This window comes from Geotrypetes seraphini, chromosome 1 (assembly GCF_902459505.1).
Source record: "Geotrypetes seraphini chromosome 1, aGeoSer1.1, whole genome shotgun sequence".
Classification (NCBI taxonomy): domain Eukaryota; kingdom Metazoa; phylum Chordata; class Amphibia; order Gymnophiona; family Dermophiidae; genus Geotrypetes; species Geotrypetes seraphini.
Window position 1 is genome coordinate 111,057,054 of NC_047084.1, and position 20,513 is coordinate 111,077,566.

Consider the following 20,513-nt stretch of genomic DNA (forward strand, 5'->3'; position numbering starts at 1 on the left):
CGGGTTCTATTGGCAGGAAGGGTTGATCTGACAAATGAGGAGCCAGTATATTGGGGGACGGAGTCAATGCGGCAACGTGCAAGTTGGATCGAGAGTTGGAGGAGACAGACAACATGGCGGAGACATCGAACACCCGGTCACGAACACGGTGAAACACAGGTAAATAGCGGTTCCTAGAAAGGGGTACATTGGCCTGCGGGGACAAATCTTTTCACCGTTTTTGCGGGCGGTGAAAACTTTTGTCCCCGTGTCTGCGGTGATTTGGCTTTGGAGTCTCCATAACCCGCAGCCAAACCGCAGCCATGCCGCAGCTGCCTGCGGGGATCGCTCCCCGTGTCATTCTCTAATTCATACCTCATTTGCAGTGGATGGCTGTCGGATGCACAGCCGTATTCAGGGCCGGATTTTCCTATAGGCTAACTAGGCTAACAAGGCTTCAGCCTAGGGCCTCAAGATCCGTGTCACATTTTTTATAATGGTTAGTACCAATAACAACATGTTTCATTTAACATATTGATATATATCACAGTAATGATGTATTTTATTATCTCTCATGTAATTTATAAACTTAAAAATGGGAGGTGAAAGGGCCTCATAAGTGGAATAGCCTAGGTCCTCTTTTCATCTAAATCCGGCCCGCCCTGGCCGTATTCCACGTGCAATGCAGCCTGCTAGGGGTGAAAGGCTTGTCCGGATTCAGTGCCTTTGGCCTCCATGGAGGGTCTTTTAGTGCCTTCTGTCCCGACTTCAGTGAAAATGGCATCGGGAGGCCATGGGAAATGGGCAGGTGATGTTACGGCAAAATGCAAGTGCGTCTCAGAGGATAAACCTTTGTAAATCCAACAAACTGTCCCCGTCTGGAGCGCAGGGTTTGGCTCCCGCCACAGAGGATGGGTTTTCCCCAGATTTTATTGATATGCTTTTTCAGGCATAATTGGAAACAAAAAAAAATCTCTGCCTGTCTTCCTTCTGCCAGCCTCTGTGCCGGGCACAAGGACCCCTGCTACTGTGGTCTAGGGTCTTTTCTCTTGCCTCCCCTATGGGGTGCTGGCAGGTAAGCAGGTAGTGCCCGCAGTTGCACCAGATTCACTTTTTATACCTCCGCCTTCGCAGGGGGGCACCACAGGGGCCACAGCTGTGGCAGATCTGGCGGTTCTCCAGGATCCGGATCATTGCGGAGCCCCTGACTTGGGGGAGGATCCCACTGTGTGCAGATTTTTCAAGCATGCACTTATTGTGGATTTGATCCCTGAATCTCTACAGGCATTAAAGCTGCAGTCTGAGCTGCCCTCATGAGTAACTGGAGGTCACAATGCACCTCTTTTCCTGATCATCCTGACCTCATTTGGATTCTTACAGACATCGAAGAGACTCCTGAGGGTCCCTTGCACTGAGCTTATGCTGTAGCGTAGCTTTATTCCCTGGTGGATGCCTTTAACAAGCGCTTTGCTTCCACGAAGGTGGATTCCTCGGTGGCGCAGGTCACCAAGCGCACTTCCCTCCCCAGTGTGGATTTTGTCCTTAAGCGTCTGTTTTGATTTGGTAGGCTCTGGTGTTCAGGTGGCGTCGGCCTCTTCTTGGCTCGGGCATGCCTTTCCAAACTGCGCTATGATTCTGACACTATGGTGCTTCGTGATTTGGATTTTATAATCTTGGGAATGGATTATATGGCTGATGCCTTGTATGCCATTTTGAAAGTCTTTGTTAAGCTTTCTGCCTATTCTGTCCCGCATGTGCCCACAACAAACATAGTCTCAGTAACTATGGTAAACGCCAGATCTGTCCACGGAAAAGATCCCATCATAACAGATACCATCACTGACAACAAATTGGATATCCTCTTGATAACGGATACATGGCTGAAGAATAATGACGGGGCCACTCTGAGTGTTCTAGGCCCACCCGGCTATCAAACACTGGCATGCTCCCGCCTTAACAAAAGGGAGGGAGGAATTGCTGCAATCACCAAATCCAAATTGAACCCACGTCTCATAAACTCCCTGACGCTTCAAGACCTGGAATGCCTCATCTTCTCAACAAGTCACAATATAAACCTTGTTTTCATACTGATCGACCGAGCCCCCACCTCTCCTATGTCTACTCTTGATGAGTTACTAGCGATGATCAGCAACCTAACCATGAACCACAAACAGACCATCATCCTAGGTGACTTCAGCTTTGCAGACTACCCAGATTCTACAGGCGCCCCAAAAGACTTCATAAAGTCACTATAAGACCTAGGATTTCTCCAACTAGTCAACTCTCCCACGCACTGTTCCAGAAACACGCTAGATCTAATCTTTATCTCAGATGGACCTCTAACTGACTCCAAATTAGCCACATCCACCAGCAAACCAGTCCCCTGGACAGACCACAACGTAATCTCTTTTGACCTACACACCAAGGCCAAAGTAGCTAAAATACAGGAAATACCACAGACTAAAGCTATATTTGACCCCCAAGTCTGTCCACCTAGAAATCTTTTCCCTCAACATCCCTAACCTAATGACAAAAATAGTCTCCCATGAACAGCTCCCTATAGGAAAAAGCTGCAGCTTGGCACACGGATATTAAATCACTCTACGAGACTCTTGCAAAAGTAAACAAATCCTAACACACGATCATTTTCTCAATTCATAGAAGCCTTAAGAGCAAAGAAAAGAAAAACACAGAGGACAAATCCACCTAGAAGAAGCTCCTTTTTGACTATAAATCTGTAGTATGCAAGATGAAAAAAGCCTATTCTCCAAACTACTATCAAAGATCCCGAACAAAGGCCATCTTCACATTGACGAAAAACCTGTTGTCAACCTCCACAAGGGAATAACCAGTCCCTACAAACAAACTTGGTCAGTGAGACCCTCTCCATTTTCTTCCATGAAAAAATTTATAACATACGTGTAGCTGTAGACTCTGAAGCCAAGACCCTACTGAGCAACAATGACGCCGTACAGCCTGAAAATGCACATGGCCTAGGAACACTTGATCACTTCAAACCAGTAACCTATGACAACTTAAAAGCTATAGTAGATTCTCTAAACCCCACAACCTCTATTCTGGACCCATGCCCCTCCTCCACTCTTCTATCAGTCAACGAAGTCTTCCTAGAATCCATCCTACCCTTAATAAATGAGTCCTTACTAACGGGTGTAATTCCACAGAGTTGGAAATCAGCAGTAGTCGGACCCCTTCTGAAAAAACCTACTTTAGATCTGGACAAACCAAGTAACTTCAGACCTGTCTCAAAGCTCCCCTTCATGTCCCAAATCCTGGAAAAGGCAGTTCTTGTACAACTATGGGATTTCATAGAGAAAAATGACTCCCTCTCTACCTACCAATCAGGTTTTAGGAGCTATCACAGCACAGAAACAGTCATATTAGACATCATAGATGACTACTGGAAATTTCTTGATAAAGGGAACGACGTATTACTGATTCTTTTGGACCTAAACACCGCCTTTGACACAATAGGCATTTCCTTCTCTTGTCCAGGCTGAAGCACATTGGAATCTGTGATGCTGGACTAGGGTGGTTCTCCTCCTTCCTAAACGAAAGATCGCAGAGAGTACTACTAGGCCAGACCACATCCAAACCACAATCACTCAACTATGGAGTGCCATATGGTGTTCTACTGTCTCCACCACTTTTCAACATTTATGTCAGACCAGTAATTGACATTGCAGAAAAACACCAAATCCATTCATTCGCCGATGATATCCAACTTTAGCTCCCCCGGGCCTAAAATCGAACTGAGCAAATCAAAAAACTACAATGCTGTTTACGTATCCGAAATAAAGGATTGGATGACCATAAAGAAATTACAGCTAAATGCATCAAAAACAGAACTCCTCTGGGTTCACAAAGAAAACTGCACCTATCCTCATCTCCGCCTTTCTTGGGGAAAAAACACCCTCACAGCCAAAGATAGTGTCCGCAGCCTGGGAATACTACTGGACTCAAGTCAATTGCTCATAGACCACATCTCCCAAATAGCGTCAACCTCCTTTCACTACCTCCACCAGCTGAGGAGCATCTGTGCGTACTTCTCAGAACCTGAATTTGCCCAGTTACTCTACGCTTTTATGTTGTCTCGCATGGACTACTGTAATACATTACTAGTAGGCCTATCTGCCAAAAACCTATCCTGCCTCCAATGTGTCCAAAATGCGGCAGTCCACCTATTAAAACACTTGAGCACCCGTGACATGAGCTGCACTTTTTTTCAGCATCTGGGCTCCTTTAGGTCTTTCTTGGTGCTCACAGGGACTTTCCCTGTGACAGCTCGCAATCGAAGATTTGTACTTGGGGCGATGGGGGTTAGAGGAGTTGCCATACAATGAGAGAACAGAGAAACTGGGCCTCTTCTCCCTTGAAAAGAGGAGACTGAGAGGGGACATGATCGAAACATTCAAGATAATGAAGGGAATAGACTTAGTAGATAAAGACAGGTTGTTCACCCTCTCCAAGGTAGGGAGAATGAGAGGGCACTTTCTAAAGTTAAAAGGGGATAGATTCTGTACAAACGTAAGGAAGTTCTTCTTCACCCATAGAGTGGTGGAAAACTGGAACGCTTCTCCGGAGGCTGTTATAGGGGAAAACACTCTTCAGGGATTTAAGACAAAGTTAGACAAGTTCCTGCTGAATCGGAACATATGCAGGTAAGGCTAGACTAAAATAGGGTCGCCGTACATGGAAAAGGACACAGTACTACTTCAAAGGGACCAGAGAAGAGCGACTAAAATGGTTAAGGGGCTGAAGCAGTTGCCGTACAGTGAGAGATTAGAGAAACTGGGCCTCTTCTCCCTTGGAAAGAGGAGACTGAGAGGGGACATGATCAAAACATTGAAGATACTGAAGGGAATAGACTTAGTAGATAAAGACAGGTTGTTCACCCTCTCCAAGGCAGAGAGAACGAGAGGGCGCTCTCTACAGTTGAAAGGGGATAGATTCCGTACAAACGTAAGGAAGTTCTTCTTCACCCAGAGAGTGGTGGAAAACTGGAATGCTCATCCAGAGTCTGTCATAGGGGAAAACACCCTCCAGGAATTCAGGACAAAAGTTGGACAAGTTCCTGCTGAATCAGAACAAACGCTGGTAGGGCTGGTTTCATTTAGGGCACTGGTCTTTGACCTGGGGGCCGCCGCGTGAGCGGACTGCTGGGCACGATGGACCACTGGTCTGACCCAGCAGCGGCTGTTCTTATGGAGAGTTAAGTGAGTTGGCCAGGATCAAGGGGAGCTGAGGAGGGGAATTCAATCTGGTTCTCCACCTTCACAACCCACCGCTATTCTCTCTCATGAGGGCTTAAAATCTAGCCAAGACCAAAAAAAAAAAGCTTTCTCAGTACATTCTGAGAGAATCTTCTTTTAAAACTGGCATCGAGAGGATTATAGTGTATCATTCTGAAATACGCCAGCGTGGGGGTAGGTGCAGAGCATCTTTGTTGTTACCAACCTGGCACATTCGCCCCGCCTTTTTCATCAATGGGCTTTGTATTTAACGGTGAATAAAGGACTTTGTTTGCCTCTGTTAAACAGCTTGACAGATGGTATTTGAATTCTTCTTGTAAAAAGAGAGAAAAAAAACCCCTCAACAACCCTCAATTGCATCCTTTTCTAATTTTGGCCTTGGGCTAATTATCAAAAGGATGCTTTGTATTAAAAATGCAGCATCTCATTCTGTTTCAAGAGTTCTAATTATTCTGCATATCAAAAGCCACGTATAGCGGCGCTAGAAAATTATAACAAATGGCTCAGAGCCGGTTCAGCTGTTTGACATTACAGGTATGTAACATAGTAACATAGTAGATGACGGCAGATAAAGACCCGAATGGTCCATCCAGTCTGCCCAACCTGATTCAATTTAAATTTTTTTATTTTTTCTTCTTAGCTATTTCTTGTAATACATAGTAACATAGTAACATAGTAGATGACGGCAGATAAAGACCCGAATGTTCCATCCAGTCAGCCCAACCTGATTTTAATTTTTTTTTTTTTTTTAATTTTTCTTCTTAGCTATTTCTGGGCAAGAATCCAAAGCTTTACCCGGTACTGTGCTTGGGTTCCAACTGCCAAAATCTCTGTTAAGACTTACTCCAGCCCATCTATACCCTCCCAGCCATTGAAGCCCTCCCCTGCCCATCCTCCACCAAACGGCCATATACAGACACAGACCTGCAAGTCTGCCCAGTAACTGGCCTAGTTCAATATTTAATATTATTTTCTGATGACGTAGAACGTCATTCCGGACAACATCCATTCGCGTTAACATCCACGGCGTCATCTTGTATCTCACGGATCTAGCGTCTTGTGCACGGTGGGCCGGATTCTGTAATTGGGCACCTATAAAGACAGGCATCTAAAGATAGTCGCCTATATCATTCCAGTCATACTTAGGCGTCTATTACAGAATCCTGCTTAACAGCACCTAACTTGAAACTTAGACGCCTGTAATCTAGGCCAGGGTTTCAAAGGCCTACATTTTGCTTTCCTTCATGGATCAGCCAGAAGGTTGTACAAATTGGATGTCTTAGGATCCCTGCTTTGGTACTTGAAGGAGACAAATGCTTTATGGCGCTCTCTGATCATCTTTCTTTCGTTCTTCGGTCCTCATCGTAGCCAGGTGGCGTCCAGGGATTCTGTTGTAGATTGCTTCAATCAGTGGCGAAGCGAGGGTCAGAGGCACCTGAGGTGGAGGTGCCCTATCTTCCGCTCCTTCCTCAATCCCCCCCTGCTGCCCCCTCCCTCCCCCCGATCCCTTCCCCCTACCTCTAGTTGTTCACAGCCATGAGTAACAATAATACCGTATTTCTCCATATATAGGCCACGGCCTATACATGGGTTTTACAAACCCGTATATGGGGCACGGCACAGTTATATGGGGTGGCCTATATAAAACTTTTAAGTCATCCCCCCCACCCCTGGTACCTTTTCAGGAGCCCACTAGATAGCAGACGGCGAATCTCCGGCGGTGCAGGGCAGCCGCGATCTCTTCGGCACCCGGCCTGCCCGCACCGCTTGCTGAGTGACTGATGTCAGTTCTCGTGAGTTCCGCAAGAGCTGACGTCGGCCATTCAGAGGGCAGTGCGGAGGCAGGCCGGATGCCAAAGAGATCGCGGTTGCCCTGCACCGCCGGAGATTCGCCTTCCGCCGTCCAGGGGGCTCCTGAAAAGGTACCGGGGGAGGGGGGAATGATTGACAAAGGCAGGGAAGGTACCGGAATATAAGCCGCGGCTAATACCAGGGGACGGCTTATCTTCTGGTTTTTAAACATAGGCCGACCTTTTCTGCGGCCTATACATGGGTGCAGCCTATGCAGAGGGGCCCCTCTGCATAGGCTGCACCCATGTATAGGCCGCAGAAAAGGTCGGCCTATGTATGCAGGGAAATACAGTAATAATAATAACATTTTATTTCTAACCCACAATACCTTAACAGTTCAGAGCTGTTTACATCAAGAGAATCTGCCAAACGCAGATGAAATACATACAGAATTATATTACTCGCCTGACTGAAGTTTCTTAAACAAATTGATCATACATAGAAACATAGAAATAGACGGCAGATAAGGGCCCACGGCCCATCTAGTCTGCCCACCCTAATGTCCCTCCCCTACCTTTGCCCTGTGAAGAGATCCCATGTGCCGATCCCATTTGGCCTTAAAATCAGGCACGCTGCTGGCCTCAATCACCTGTAGTGGAAGACTATTCCAGCGATCAACCACTCTTTCAGTGAAAAAGAATTTCCTGGTGTCACCTCGTAGTTTCCCGCCCCTGATTTTCAACGGATGCCCTCTTGTTGTCGTGGGACAGATAGGACTTCACAGATTTCCTAAACATTTGGTAAGACAGTGAATTAAAAAATAAACCACTTAAGGTTTTGCTCCGAACAGGATAAAGTTTTATCCAGAAACCTTTTCAAAAAATACATCCTTTTAACGTAGGAAAAGAAAACAAAGAAATTATACGCGTTAAGTCAAGAATTTTATAGAGAATGCAAAATGATTCACGAGGTAAACAGGAGCAAGTCCTACCAACGTTTTAGAACATAAACATACGCATTTGAATAGAATTCTGGCCTCCACTGGGGTAACGTGATCTGATTTTTTTTTTCAGCCCAAATATCAAACGCACACTAGGATTTTGAATGATTCTTAATCTCCTGATAGGTTTTTTTTATGTACGAACCCAAAGAGATGAGGTAATGTGCTGAGATCGAACCAACAACTTCAAGGTGCTCCTCACGACCCCGGCGGTGCTCCCTCTGACGTCACTTCCGGGAGTGATGTCAGCAGGACATCTGACGCGGTCGCGGGGAGCGCGTTGACGTTCTTGCTCATGGTGGTGAACAACTGGAGGTTCGGGAAAAGGGAAGGGGGGGCGTGTGCATGGTGAGGGGAGGAGTGGTAAGAGATGGAGAGGAGGAGGGGGCTGGGGCAGACCGCTCCCTCCCCCCCCCCTTACTATGCTACTGGCTTCAATGGCCACCTTTATCCAATGCACATTTAGAACATAAGAACCTAAGAATTGCCGCTGTTGGGTCAAACCAGTGGTCCATTGTGCCCAGCAGTCCACTCACGCAGCGGCCCTTAGGTCAAAGATCAGCGTCCTAACTGAGACTAGTCCTACCTGCGTACGTTCTGGTTCAGCAGGAACTTGTCTAACTTTGTCTTGAATCCCTGGAGGGTGTTTTCCCCTACGATAGACTCCGGAAGAGCGTTCCAGTTTTCTACTACTCTCTGGGTGAAGAAGAACTTCCTTAAGTTCATAAGGAATCTATCCCCTTTCAACTTTAAAGAGTGCCCTCTCGTTCTCCCTACCTTGGAGAGGGTGAACAACCTGTCTTTAACTACTAAGTCTATTCCCGTCAGTTCAGATGGAATTTTTCCTGGATTCATTTAGGTCGATTTAACTGATACTAGCCTTACCTGTGTACATTCTGATTCAGCAGGAACTTGTCTAACTTTGTCTTGAATTCCTGGAGTGTGTTTTCCCCTATAACAGTCTCTGGAAGAGTGTTCCAGTTTTCCACCACTCTCTGGGTGAAGAAGAACTTCCTTACATTCGCACAGACTCTACCCCCTTTTAACTTTAGAGAGTGCTCTTTCGTTCTCCCTACCTTGGAGAGGGTGAACAACCTGTCCTTATCTACTTTGTCTTGAATCCCTGGAGGGTGTTTTCCCCTATGACAGACTCCAGAAGAGCGTTCCAGTTTTCTACCACTCTCTGGGTGAAGAAGAACTTCCTTACGTTCGTACGGAATCTATTCCCTTTCAATTTTAGAGAGTGCCTTCTCTTCTCCCTACCTTGGAGAGGGTGAACAACCTGTCCTTATCTACTAAGTCTATTCCCTTCAGTATCTTGAATGTTTCGATCATGTCCCCTCTCAGTCTCCTCTGTTCGAGGGAGAAAAGGCCCAGTTTCTCTAATCTTCTGCTGTACGGCAACTCCTCCAGCCCCTTAACCCTCTTAATCGCCCTTCTCTGGACCCTTTCAAGTAGCATCACGAGTTTCAATGGCAACCTTTATCCAATGCACATTTGCAGGAGCAAAAGAGTTTCAAGTTTCTTTGTTTGTCAAACAAATGTCTAAACGGTGTCCAACAAAATGAGGTTAAAAATAAAATGTCACATTAAAAGAAATTTCATTAGAAAAAAAGAAAAATTGTGTGGGCAAATTCACACCGACGTACATGAAACGAGTGGAAAGAGGGGGAAGGTAAGTTTTTGTGAATACATCGAGAACAAATAAAAATAAAGGGAGGTAAATGGGGAATGGAAATACATTGGGGTAGGGCTCACTTCAAGAGAAGCGTTTTGATTCTCCACGGGACTTCAAGGAGTAGAAGTGACTTATGTGCGAAAGCAGAGGTTAAAGAGTACAGGCGACTTTGAAAAGAAAAGTCTTAAATTTAGGACTCCTTTGACGAAGCCGCCTTAACGGTTTAACAGACGCTAAACTGCCGGCTGAGCTAGACGTTAACGCCAGCATCGAGCTGGCGTTAGTTCTAGCCACGTAGCGCGTGCTAAAAAGCTGTGTGCGCTAAAACCGTTAACGGGGCTTCGTAAAAGGAGCACTTAGTTTTAAATTTTTCTAGAAAATTTTCTTTAAAAAAAAATTTTTTTTTTTTTTTTAATAATTTTTATTGATTTTTAAATAAGCAAATACAACAGAAAAGGAAAAAGTATCAACATTATGAGTAATCGTCTAGTGTCCAGTGTCCGTAAAGGAAAATAAAGCAAGATAGAGACAGATCTGAGTTTTAAGTGAACAATGCAAGATAAGTACGTATATCCTTTTGTACAAACTTACATATCAGCAGCAAAGAAACAAAACATATAATACATTTCAAAATATAACTATTCTTGTATGTTGAATCTATATATGCCCAGAAGCGGGGATCATTAACACGATTCCATGCTAAAAAAAATTTTTTTATTTATAACTTTCTTATTACAATCAAGCAGAATAATTGCAGCTTGAATAGATCAATTAAACATAACAGAAACACCTAAAAAACAGGAAAAACACATTTATTGGATGGTTACCCCCTCTTCTATTAAACTGCGCTAGCCGTTTTTAGCGCAGAGAGCCGCGCTGAATGGCCTGCGCTGCTCCCGACGCTCATTTGAACTCTATGAGCGTCGGGAGCCGCGCAGGCCATTCAGTGCGGCTCCCCGCGCTAGAAAACGGCTAGCGCAAGAGGCCCTTAGTCCACAATATTTTGAGACAATCAACAGCAAATAAAAATTCAAATAAAATATCATACAACCATAAGAAAGCGGCAATATTCTGCATTCCCTACAGCCGGTAGGGCAAGTTATACATTATTTGCTAAAGATGCTCCTCCTTCTCTTGATTCAATAAACTCCAATAGCTGTTCGGATTCCAAAAATAGGAAGCTCTTAGTAAAACATTTTACAGGAAATTTTAACAGAAAAATTCCACCCAAGGCAAGGGTTCTTGGCCGTAATGCCAAGAACTCCTTTCTCCGCCTCTGGGATTTTTGAGCCATATCGGGAAATATTTTCTAGAGAATTTTCTAGTCGGAGATCTAACGGAAGGGCATTCCACAGAGAAGGAAAAGTTCACGGATCGAAGGAGTGGAAAGTAGGTTTTGGTTGTTGCATCGGAGAGCCCTGGAAGATGAGTGTGGGATCGGAAGTTGTCAATGAACACTGGTTGGTTGGAGTTTTTTTTTGTTTTGAAGGTAAGAAGGAGTGTTTTATAGGTGAGACGGTGAGTGATGGGTAACCAATGTGCTTTACGGAGGACGGGAGTAACATGGTCTTTTTTTTTTTTTTGCATGGTACCTTCAGAGAGCACATTTGACTTGGGCACATGTGACTTCTTGGGCAGAGGCCTGTTTGGTCTTCCCGGAGGATATTTGCTGGGTTGTTGCTACATTCCTTTGTGAAACATTGCAAGCTGGACGTGCTATCCAGACCCTATTCAAACTTTGGCAAAGCCGTTATTCGGGTGGCCCTTGCCTTCCCTTGCCCAATGAGTTCTGATTTGAGTACATTCCAGTGGTCAGAATGGTGTAGCTTAAATTCTAAAGAATGTGAAATTTACTCATACCTGTTCATTTCCCTCTGTGTATGTCAAACCAAGACGACCTAAGACTACTGTACACATGTAAATTCACAATCTATTTGTCTACGCATTACTTTGTAACCCATTCAGAGCTCATTGGGGAGAATGGGATATAAAACAAACCCAATGAACAAATGATAGGCACCTAAGACCTTTAGAGAGTCGTGCTTAGTGGCACCTGAGTCTTTCTCCACCCCTAAATACACCTACTTTGGTGTTAGGTGCCATGCGATACGCGTCTATCTTAGACTTGCACTTAAGAAGCTAGAGAGCTCATAATCAAAACGGAATTAGTCAAAGGCATGGAGAATTTAAGCTACATGGAACGCCTCGGAAAACTGGGACTGTTCACCCTCGAAAAGAGAAGACTGCGTGGGGATCTGATCGAGACTTTTAAAATATTAAAGGGATTTGATCAAATTGACCAGGAAGCAGCATTACTGACATTTTCAGATGTGACGCGGACAAGAGGTCATAGCCTAAAACTGAATAGCAGCAGGTTCAGGACAAATGTCAGGAAGTTCTGTTTTACACAAAGAGTGGTGGGCGCTTGGAATGCTCTCCCGGAGGAGGTAGTGGCAGAAAATACTGTGCTGGGTTTCAAACGCAAGTTGGATGCACACCTTCTTGCAAATCATATTGAGGGATACGGGAATTCCGGGTCTCCAAAAAGGAGCACCTAAATGGGCCTCCGCGTGTGCGGATCGCCGGACTAGATGGACCTCGGTCTGATCCGGTGAAGGCGTTTCTTATGTTCTTATGTTCTTAAATAAATCTAAATCGGCACTTAGACGATCAGTGAGACAAGTCGTCCAAGTGCCGATAATCGAACCTGGTTATAGACGTATCTAAAAACGACTTAGGCCTTCACAGTGCTGCTGTAAGCCCAGAGCTAAAAGGGGCGTGTCAGGAGGAGTGTCAAGGGCGGGATTTGGGCGGGCCATGGGCCGTCCTACACTTAATCGTACTGCATGTATAACCGAAAGTTTTAGAATACTGCCTAGACGGAATTTGGACATTTGGACTTAGGCCATCTAAAACCAGGTCTAAGTCACAAGAAGATATCCAAAGTGACCGGATAAGCACTGCAGACACATAGTACAGACCCCCACACACTGCCCTAGTGATCACTAGCCCCTCACCCCCACCCCCATAAAAATCATAACAACAACTTTACATATCTGCCTCCAGAACATCAGCATCTGGCAGCCTGCCATAGGAAAGCCTAGTAGAGCTGCACAGAGGTGGCATAAGTGGTCTTGGGGTGGGTTAGTGAACCATGGAAAGGAGGACCCAGGCCCATAAGCCACTCTAATCACTGCATTCTTGATGAAACATGTGCACCCCCCAAACCCCCCCCCCAAACCCTTTTGTACTGCCATATAAGTGGCACCTGCAGCCATAAGGGCTATTGGGGTGGTAGATAAGTGGATCTAGTAGATTCTGGGGGTGTTTTGAGGGTCTCACCATGACCTATAAGGGAGTTGTAGTGAGATGTTTAGGTGCCATCCTTTTTGTGACGTTCACAGCAGTGCCCTGTAAGATACCCCACTACTCTGGTGCAATGTGTGGGTGTCCAGTCCATCACTTTGCTGACCCCACCCATGTCCAAAAGGTCTTTTTCTAGGCATTTTTGACTTGGACGAATTTTTGGATGAAAATGGGGTCTAAAGATGGACAACTTAGCGGTCTGGACGATCAGACAGCTGGACGTCCGGTTGGGTGATTTTAAAAAATTAAAAAAAAAAAAAAATGTTGGATGTATTTTTCAAAAATGGACCTTTTCCCATGTCCGACTTTGGACGACTTGCGACTTAGGCCCAAAACGGACTTAGACGTTTCTTTTGATTATGCCCCTCCAGGTGTCTATTTCCTAATTCATTTTTATTTTTTTTTTTCAATTATGAGTTCATAATTGAAGCCAATTTACTAATTGCGTGCTTAACTTTGGGTGCCTATTTATTTAGGCGTCTGCCTTTAGGCACCGTTTATAGAATCTGGGCCTGTGAACTTAATCTTGGCTTCCAAACGCACCCTGGTGTACTGCTAGTAGCAGCAAGAAGCCAAGAAATAGCACTGATTTGGAAGCGAGACAAAAAATGTATTAGACCACGAGAAAGTGGTAAAGCGGCGATGACTATCGCGACAATACTGAAAAGTAAGGGTAAAATCCTGCAAGCTGATTGAAACTCAATCATGTAGACGTAAAGCGCCACCAGAACACCAGAAATATAGGCCCGAAAAATCCTGGCTTACATTTCTGACACGTATCTTTCACGGAGGCGCGATTCTCTATAGGGCGCTGCCACGTGACTGACACGCTTTTTAGGCGGCTGTTGATGTCGGCACCCTATAGAGAATCCGGGTCATAATGAATATGCACGAGATAAATTTTCATAGAATGGAGGAAATGCATGCAAATTTATCTCGTGCATATTCATTGTGGGTATCCTGGAAACTTGACCGACTAGGTGTGTCCAAAACCCTAGTCTGGTCCCTATAATCACCACTATAGATGCCAGGAATTGAGCTCACTCCTAAGTATAGAACAGCAGTCTCAAACCCGCAGCCCGCCAGGTACTATTTTGAGGCCCTAGGTCTGTACACGATTGTCCGCTCCACAAGTGTCCGGCAGTCACGTCCGGCGGTCGCTGTAACCTCGCATAAGCGCTTTCCTGCGTCTTTACGCGATTGTGAGGTAGACTCCGATCGCGTGCAGGCGCAGGAAAGCGCTTGCGTGAGGTTACAGCGGCGAGGGGGGCAACGTTCCAGAACATGCAGCTTGGAGCAATGGTTGGAGGCAGCGCAGCTTGTGCGTGTGTCCGGTGCTGGAGGAGGTGAGAGCCGTTGATACTTTTTCACTTTCCGCATGTTGCACTGCTTTCAGCTGTGCATAGCTGAAATGATCAGAAGCAATTAAGGAAATATTTATCAACTATAATATAGTTGATAAATCTTTCCCTTAATTGCTTCTCTGATAATCCACATTTTGGATTTCTTGTTATTTGGAAGGCCGCAGAAAAAATGGTTAAGGGTCCTTTTTCTAATAGATGCTGGCATTGTAATTTAGATGCTGGGACTCTAGATCAGTGGTTCCCAACCCTGTCCTGGAGGAACACCAGGCCAATCGGGTTTTCAGGCTAGCCCTAATGAATATGCATGAAGCAAATTTGCATGCCTATCACTTCCATCATATGCAAATCTCTCTCATGCATATTCATTAGGGCTAGCCTGAAAACCCGATTGGCCTGGTGTTCCTCCAGGACAGGGTTGGGAATCACTGCTCTAGATCATTTACTTTGTTTCTGTCCCTTTGTCAATGCCTTTTGGAAGTTAATTTGGTCCCAAATTAATTCAATGTTAGAAAATCATGTTGCCCTATCCTATGATACTATTTTATTTGGAACGTCTATGAGATTCAAGAGTCAAATTTCAGCAAATAGCAATAAACTTTTGCTAATACTGACGGGGATTGCCATTCAACATATTACTGGAAATTGGAAGGACTATACTAAACTTAATTATACCTTTTGGTGGAATTCAGTTTGTCGTATTTATAAAATGGAGAGAGTGCTTGCTATACAGCAAGGAAATTATAATAGTTTCAAAAAGATTTGGGGGCCATTGATTGCATATTCTAATGATTAGACACCTTTTTATTACATAGGACTATATTTAATGTGGGGATGGGGAGGTATGTTATGTGATTTAATGGGTTTATTCCTGATGAATGGGATGGGTGGGGGAGGGGTCTTTTTTATATGCATTTGACAATAATTGTTAGAATGTCAAGTGATTTGTACGAATTATCTGATTGAATATTGTACACTTGTTGCAAGAGTTAAAACTGAATAAATAATTTTTTTAAAAAAAGGTGCGTTAGCCGATTTAGCGCTTAAAGGACCCCTAAACTATTTTTTCTGCGGCCCTCCAAGTACCTACAAATCCAAAACATAGCCCTGCAAAGGCTTTGAGTTTGAGACCACTGGCCTAGAATGCGATCTCAAAGGCTCGGATTTACTTACTTGTTTTAAAAATAGAACCTCATTATCCCTTTTTATTTTTAGGAGTCCAGCTAACTGTACTTCATCCACTTAAAATCTTACTAGTTTCTGTGATTTTCCTTGCTGCGGTGAGCCCAGAAACAGGCTCGCCAAGGCCTTTAGCCATAATCCACTTCTTCTGTATGGATGGCTCCCTCTCCAAAGTGAATCCTCTAGGCCATTGTTCTTCAACCACCGGTCCATGGACCAGTGCCGGTCCACATAAATTTCCTGCCGGTCCACAGGGCCAGCAAGTGCATCAGACCCAAAACAGTGTTCTTCAACCGCCGGTCCACGGTGCGATCGATGCGGCGTTATCTTCGAGCCAGCTCCCTCTTCCTCACTGATTCAGTGCACAAAGCCACGGGCAGTGGTTCCTACGGGCGTCCTGCGCCTGATCTGGAAACCTTCTCTCTGACGTTGCAACTTCAGAGGGAAGGCTTCCAGATGAGGCACGGGACGTGCAAGGTGCAATTAGTACTATTATGGAGGCGGGGTCTGGGGGTGGAGATTGGGTAGAGATGGGCGGGGTCTGGCCCACGACTGAGCCCCGTGTTCTTCAACCGCCGGTCCACGGTGCGATCGATGCGGCGTTATCTTCGAGCCAGCTCCCTCTTCCTCACTGATTCAGTGCACAAAGCCACGGGCAGCGGCTCCTACGGGTGTCCTGCGCCTGAACCGGAAGCCTTCTCTCTGACGTTGCAACGTCGGAGGGAAGGCTTCCAGATGAGGCACGGGACGTGCAAGGTGCAATTAGTACTATTATGGGGGAGGGGTCTGGGGTGGAGCTTGGGTAGAGATGGGCGGGTTCTGGCCCACGACTTAGCCCCGTGTTCTTCAACTGTCGGTCCATGGACCGATGCCGGTCCACAGAATAATTCTTTTATTTCTGCCGGTCCATGGGTGTAAAAAGGTTGAAAAACACTGCTCTAGGCATCTCTTGCTAATGAACGGATTGCTTCATTTTCACAGTGAAACCAGACCCTCCGGAGAACGTGGTGGCGAGGCCTGTCCCCAGCCACCCCTGCAGGCTGGAGGTCACGTGGCAGAACCCTTCCCTGTGGCCGGAACCAGAGAGCTTCCCGCTCAAGTTCTTCCTGAGGTACCGCCCCCTCATCCTTGACCAATGGCAACACGTGAGTTGGTGTTCTTAGAATCTAGCGCATAACATCTGCTTCATTGCAAGTGTGACGTAAACCAGGGTACGGTTTTATAAAATGCTTGAAAAGCTTGCGTTTTGTCAGTTTCACGTGGGGCAGTTTGGCGAATGGGCGATCGCGAGGCCTCGTTTACGAAATGGCCGAAAAAAAAAAAGAGAGTTAAAAGCCAGCGTTGTGATCCGACTGGTGGCATCGTCTTCCCCAGCGGGATGTGCCTTCCATTCGTGGCTGGGGAGAACCAGGAATGGGCAGCCAAAATGTTTTCATTTTATGTCGCTCCCTGTGTTGTTTTGGGGACTTTTTTTGTGGTCATTATAATAAAACAGAGATCCAGAGCAATTTTCATTTTATGCACTTTTGTTTTAGACGTCCTTAAGTTTCAGTATTTTGTATGTTTATTTCTTATGGTCAAATATATTTTTATTGAGCAATCAGGAAACCAACAGGCATTAATTGTTTTACGGTTTCTATTTCCAAAGATTTGCAGATACCGTGATTCCCCGAAAATAAGACAGTGTCTTATATTAGTTTGGGGTCCAAAAAACGCATTAGGGCTTATTTTCGGGGGATGTCTTTTTTTTTTTTTTCATCTTTCCCTTCCTCTCCTCCACCCCAGTTCTTCGTCTTTCCTTCCTCCCCCCCCCATGTGCAGTATCTTTCCTCCCTCTCACCCATTCCCACGTGCAGCATCTTTCTATCCCTTCCTCCCATCCCCCTGTGCAGCAGAACCCCAGCGACCTTCCCACCGCGAGACAGACATACCTCCGCTCCGAGGCTTCCTAAAGCAGCAGGGGTGGGGGTTGCTGACTTGACGAGTTTGATTTTTTTTTTCAGCAAATCAGGCAGCACTAGTACGAGGGATGGAGTCATGGAGTGTCAGGGATATTCGGGGAGGGGGGATTTGGGGGGGGTCGATCTTAACTAGGGCTTATTTTGGGGGTAGGGCATTAGGAGCATCTTTAAAAAATCATGCTAGGACTTATTTTCGGGATTGGTCTTATTTTCGGGGAAGCAGGGTAGGTATGTATATACTCTGCTCTCTTATTATCATCAATCTTGATTCCTTCTTTGTTACAGAATTTTATGAATTTAAAAACAAAAAAAACCAAACCCTATAGCTTTCATTCTTTCCTTTTCTATTTTTAAATGGAGTTATTTTCTTATTGAATGTGAACTACATATTGTAAACCGCTTGGATCCTTTTTAGGCTGTTACGCGGTATATAAAGTTTTCAATAAAGAAACATATTTGACCATGTCTCCCCGCTCCTGGCCAAGCTCCACTGGCTTCCGATAATCGCCAGGGTCCACTATAAATGCGCCTGTTTAACTTTCAAAATCCTATATCCCTCCCTTTATCCCTCTTTATTGGAATTCCTCAAACCCTAATACCACCAGATCCTTCCACAAATTAAAACTATCCTTCCCCTCGCTAAAAGGCATTTCCCACACAGGAAAGCTAGGGACCTCCCTCCACTTCAAAATCACTGAGCTCTGGAACAACCTTACCTCCCCTCTTCGGAACTTGAGCTCTCTCCAAGTTTTCCGCAAACATCTGAAAACCTGGCTTTTCTCAAAAAATGTAAGTCTCCCTCCAACTTAGGAATCAAGGAAACTCTTATATCTTGGCATCCCAAGTCCTCTAAATTTTCTTCACACTTCTACCCCTAACCCTCTGTTGTAGTTCCTTCCTATTTCTCCTACTGTAAACCGCGTCGAGCGCTACGAACGTGGAGATGATGCGGTATACAAACCTAAGGATTAGATTAGATTAGATTAGATATTTTACCACATTCGCTCATTATCTACTCTTTTAGTACTTAGAGGACTGTGGACTTTCCAAAACCCGGCAGTTTGTCCAGGTTTTGGAAAGCCCCGCTGAGCTCTGGCCGCATCTGGAGGGCCTCCGAGCATTCGCGGATGACGTCGCACACAAACGTGCACGCTCCAGGCCCTCCAGACGCAGCTGGAACTCGTCAGGGAAGAGAGAAGGCTGTGCGGGGGCGGGGTTGGGGCTGAACAGGGCGGGCTCATGCGTCCGAGGCTTTGCGGAAGAAAATATGGTAACCCTAGCTTTGCAAATCTTTATTTAAAGTTTGTTTTATGGAATCTACCTGCACTCCAGCTCAGGAACTTTCAATACATGAAATCAGTGATAACTCTTTGTGGGTTCGGCTTACTGTCTATTGCGCCCTATCCCTCCTGGTAAATGGCCTGAGGTAGAAGATGGGTTTTAGGAGCTTTTATCTAGATAGGTGGTGAATTACGGTTTTACTTCTGTAGTTGGTGAAATCAATCTACATTTAGAAAGGACTACAGGTGTTCAAATTAGTAGATTTTATCACTTACTCGAAGCAATGGGTTTCCATTCGCTGTTTACCTTCTCCGCACACGAGAAAGGCCACCAATTAGATTTAGCTGCTATGTGCTATCCTCTAACCAATGTAATAATCTCTATCTTAATAGCATCTGCCAAGTTCCCTAGTCAGACCATTATTTCTTAGGTTTTACTCTGACCTGGAAGGAGTCTGTAAGAATTAAACCTGAGGCCATGGTCACTCATAGTTTCCGTGGAAAGATAAATTCTGATATATTTTGGAAAGCCAAGGACCAAACTATGCTTTCAGACTCTTTCCCCAAGATAGAGTTCTTGGGGAATTGGAATAAAGCCCATAGAAATTTAGAGGAGAGGGTAGTGCAGTGGTTAGAGCTGCAGGCCTTAGCACCCTAAGGTTGTGGGTTCAAGCCCCCTGCTTATCCTGGGCAAGTCACTTAGGCTGGGATTCACTAACCTGCCCGATCGGGCCCAATCCTGGGCAGGTCCAATGAATTCAGGAATGAAAAATATGCAGATGAGTGCGATCGGAGGAACGCCCCCATCTGCCTGTACCGATCGCTCTATAGCGATCCCCGCGCATGCGTAGACCATCTGTAGATGGTCTGCGCATGCCCGTCTGAGACATGACATTTTTTTTTTTTTAACTTAAAACTCTTTCTATGTGGGAATCCTCTGTGTTGATCACACACAATTTTGAGTTCTTTCATGATTTTTGTCTCCACTATTTCCCCTAGAAGGACATTCAAAGCATCAACCACCGTTGGTGAAAAAGTACTTCTTGGTTTTTAGTCCTGCGAACCCGTGGTTTTAACCCTCTTTAAACCCGCGGGTTAAAACCACGGGCTCGCTGGGCGGGGAAGGGCAGGAGAACGGCGATGTGGCAGGAAAGATTTGGGGAAGATCGAGGTAGAGCAGGGCGGCATGAGGGTGAGCAGCAGGAGATGAGAAGCAGGGCAGAGCAGGGTGGCATTCGGGGTGAGCAGGCAGGAGAGATTGCAGGGCAGAGAGCAGGGCTTCCAGTCGGAAAGATGTTTTCCCCAGCAGTCGCTTCTTCAGGTGATCGGCCAGCCCAGTCGGATCAGAATTAGGTGTTGTGAATCGCGTCCCAGCCTACTTTGCATGCGTTTCACCTCATTTGCATGCATGGATTTGAAGCGGATCGCAGGAGAGGTAAGTGAATCAGGCCGGAGGGAAATTTGATAGTAAAGGAGTCACAAACCGATCGTACACGATCGGTTTGCTTTGTGAAACTAGCCCTTAATCCGCCACTGGCCCAGGCACTTGCAATGGCCAGCGTTTCACCTCCGTGGCTACTTCAGGGTGTGGAAACCATGGCTAGATTCACTAAGCAAACCGATCGTGTACCGATCGGTTTGCGAG

At 45.6% G+C, this 20,513-nt stretch overlaps 1 protein-coding gene across 1 annotated transcript in view; it reads left to right on the forward strand.

Moving 5' to 3' along the window:
- Positions 1 to 20,513, forward strand: part of CNTFR (ciliary neurotrophic factor receptor) — a 1,036,238-nt gene that overhangs the window by 937,257 nt on the left and 78,468 nt on the right. Inside the window, exon 7 of the mRNA XM_033935683.1 lies at positions 16,609 to 16,772. Coding sequence (XP_033791574.1) covers positions 16,609 to 16,772 — 164 coding nt within the window. The remainder of the gene's footprint in view (positions 1 to 16,608; positions 16,773 to 20,513) is intronic.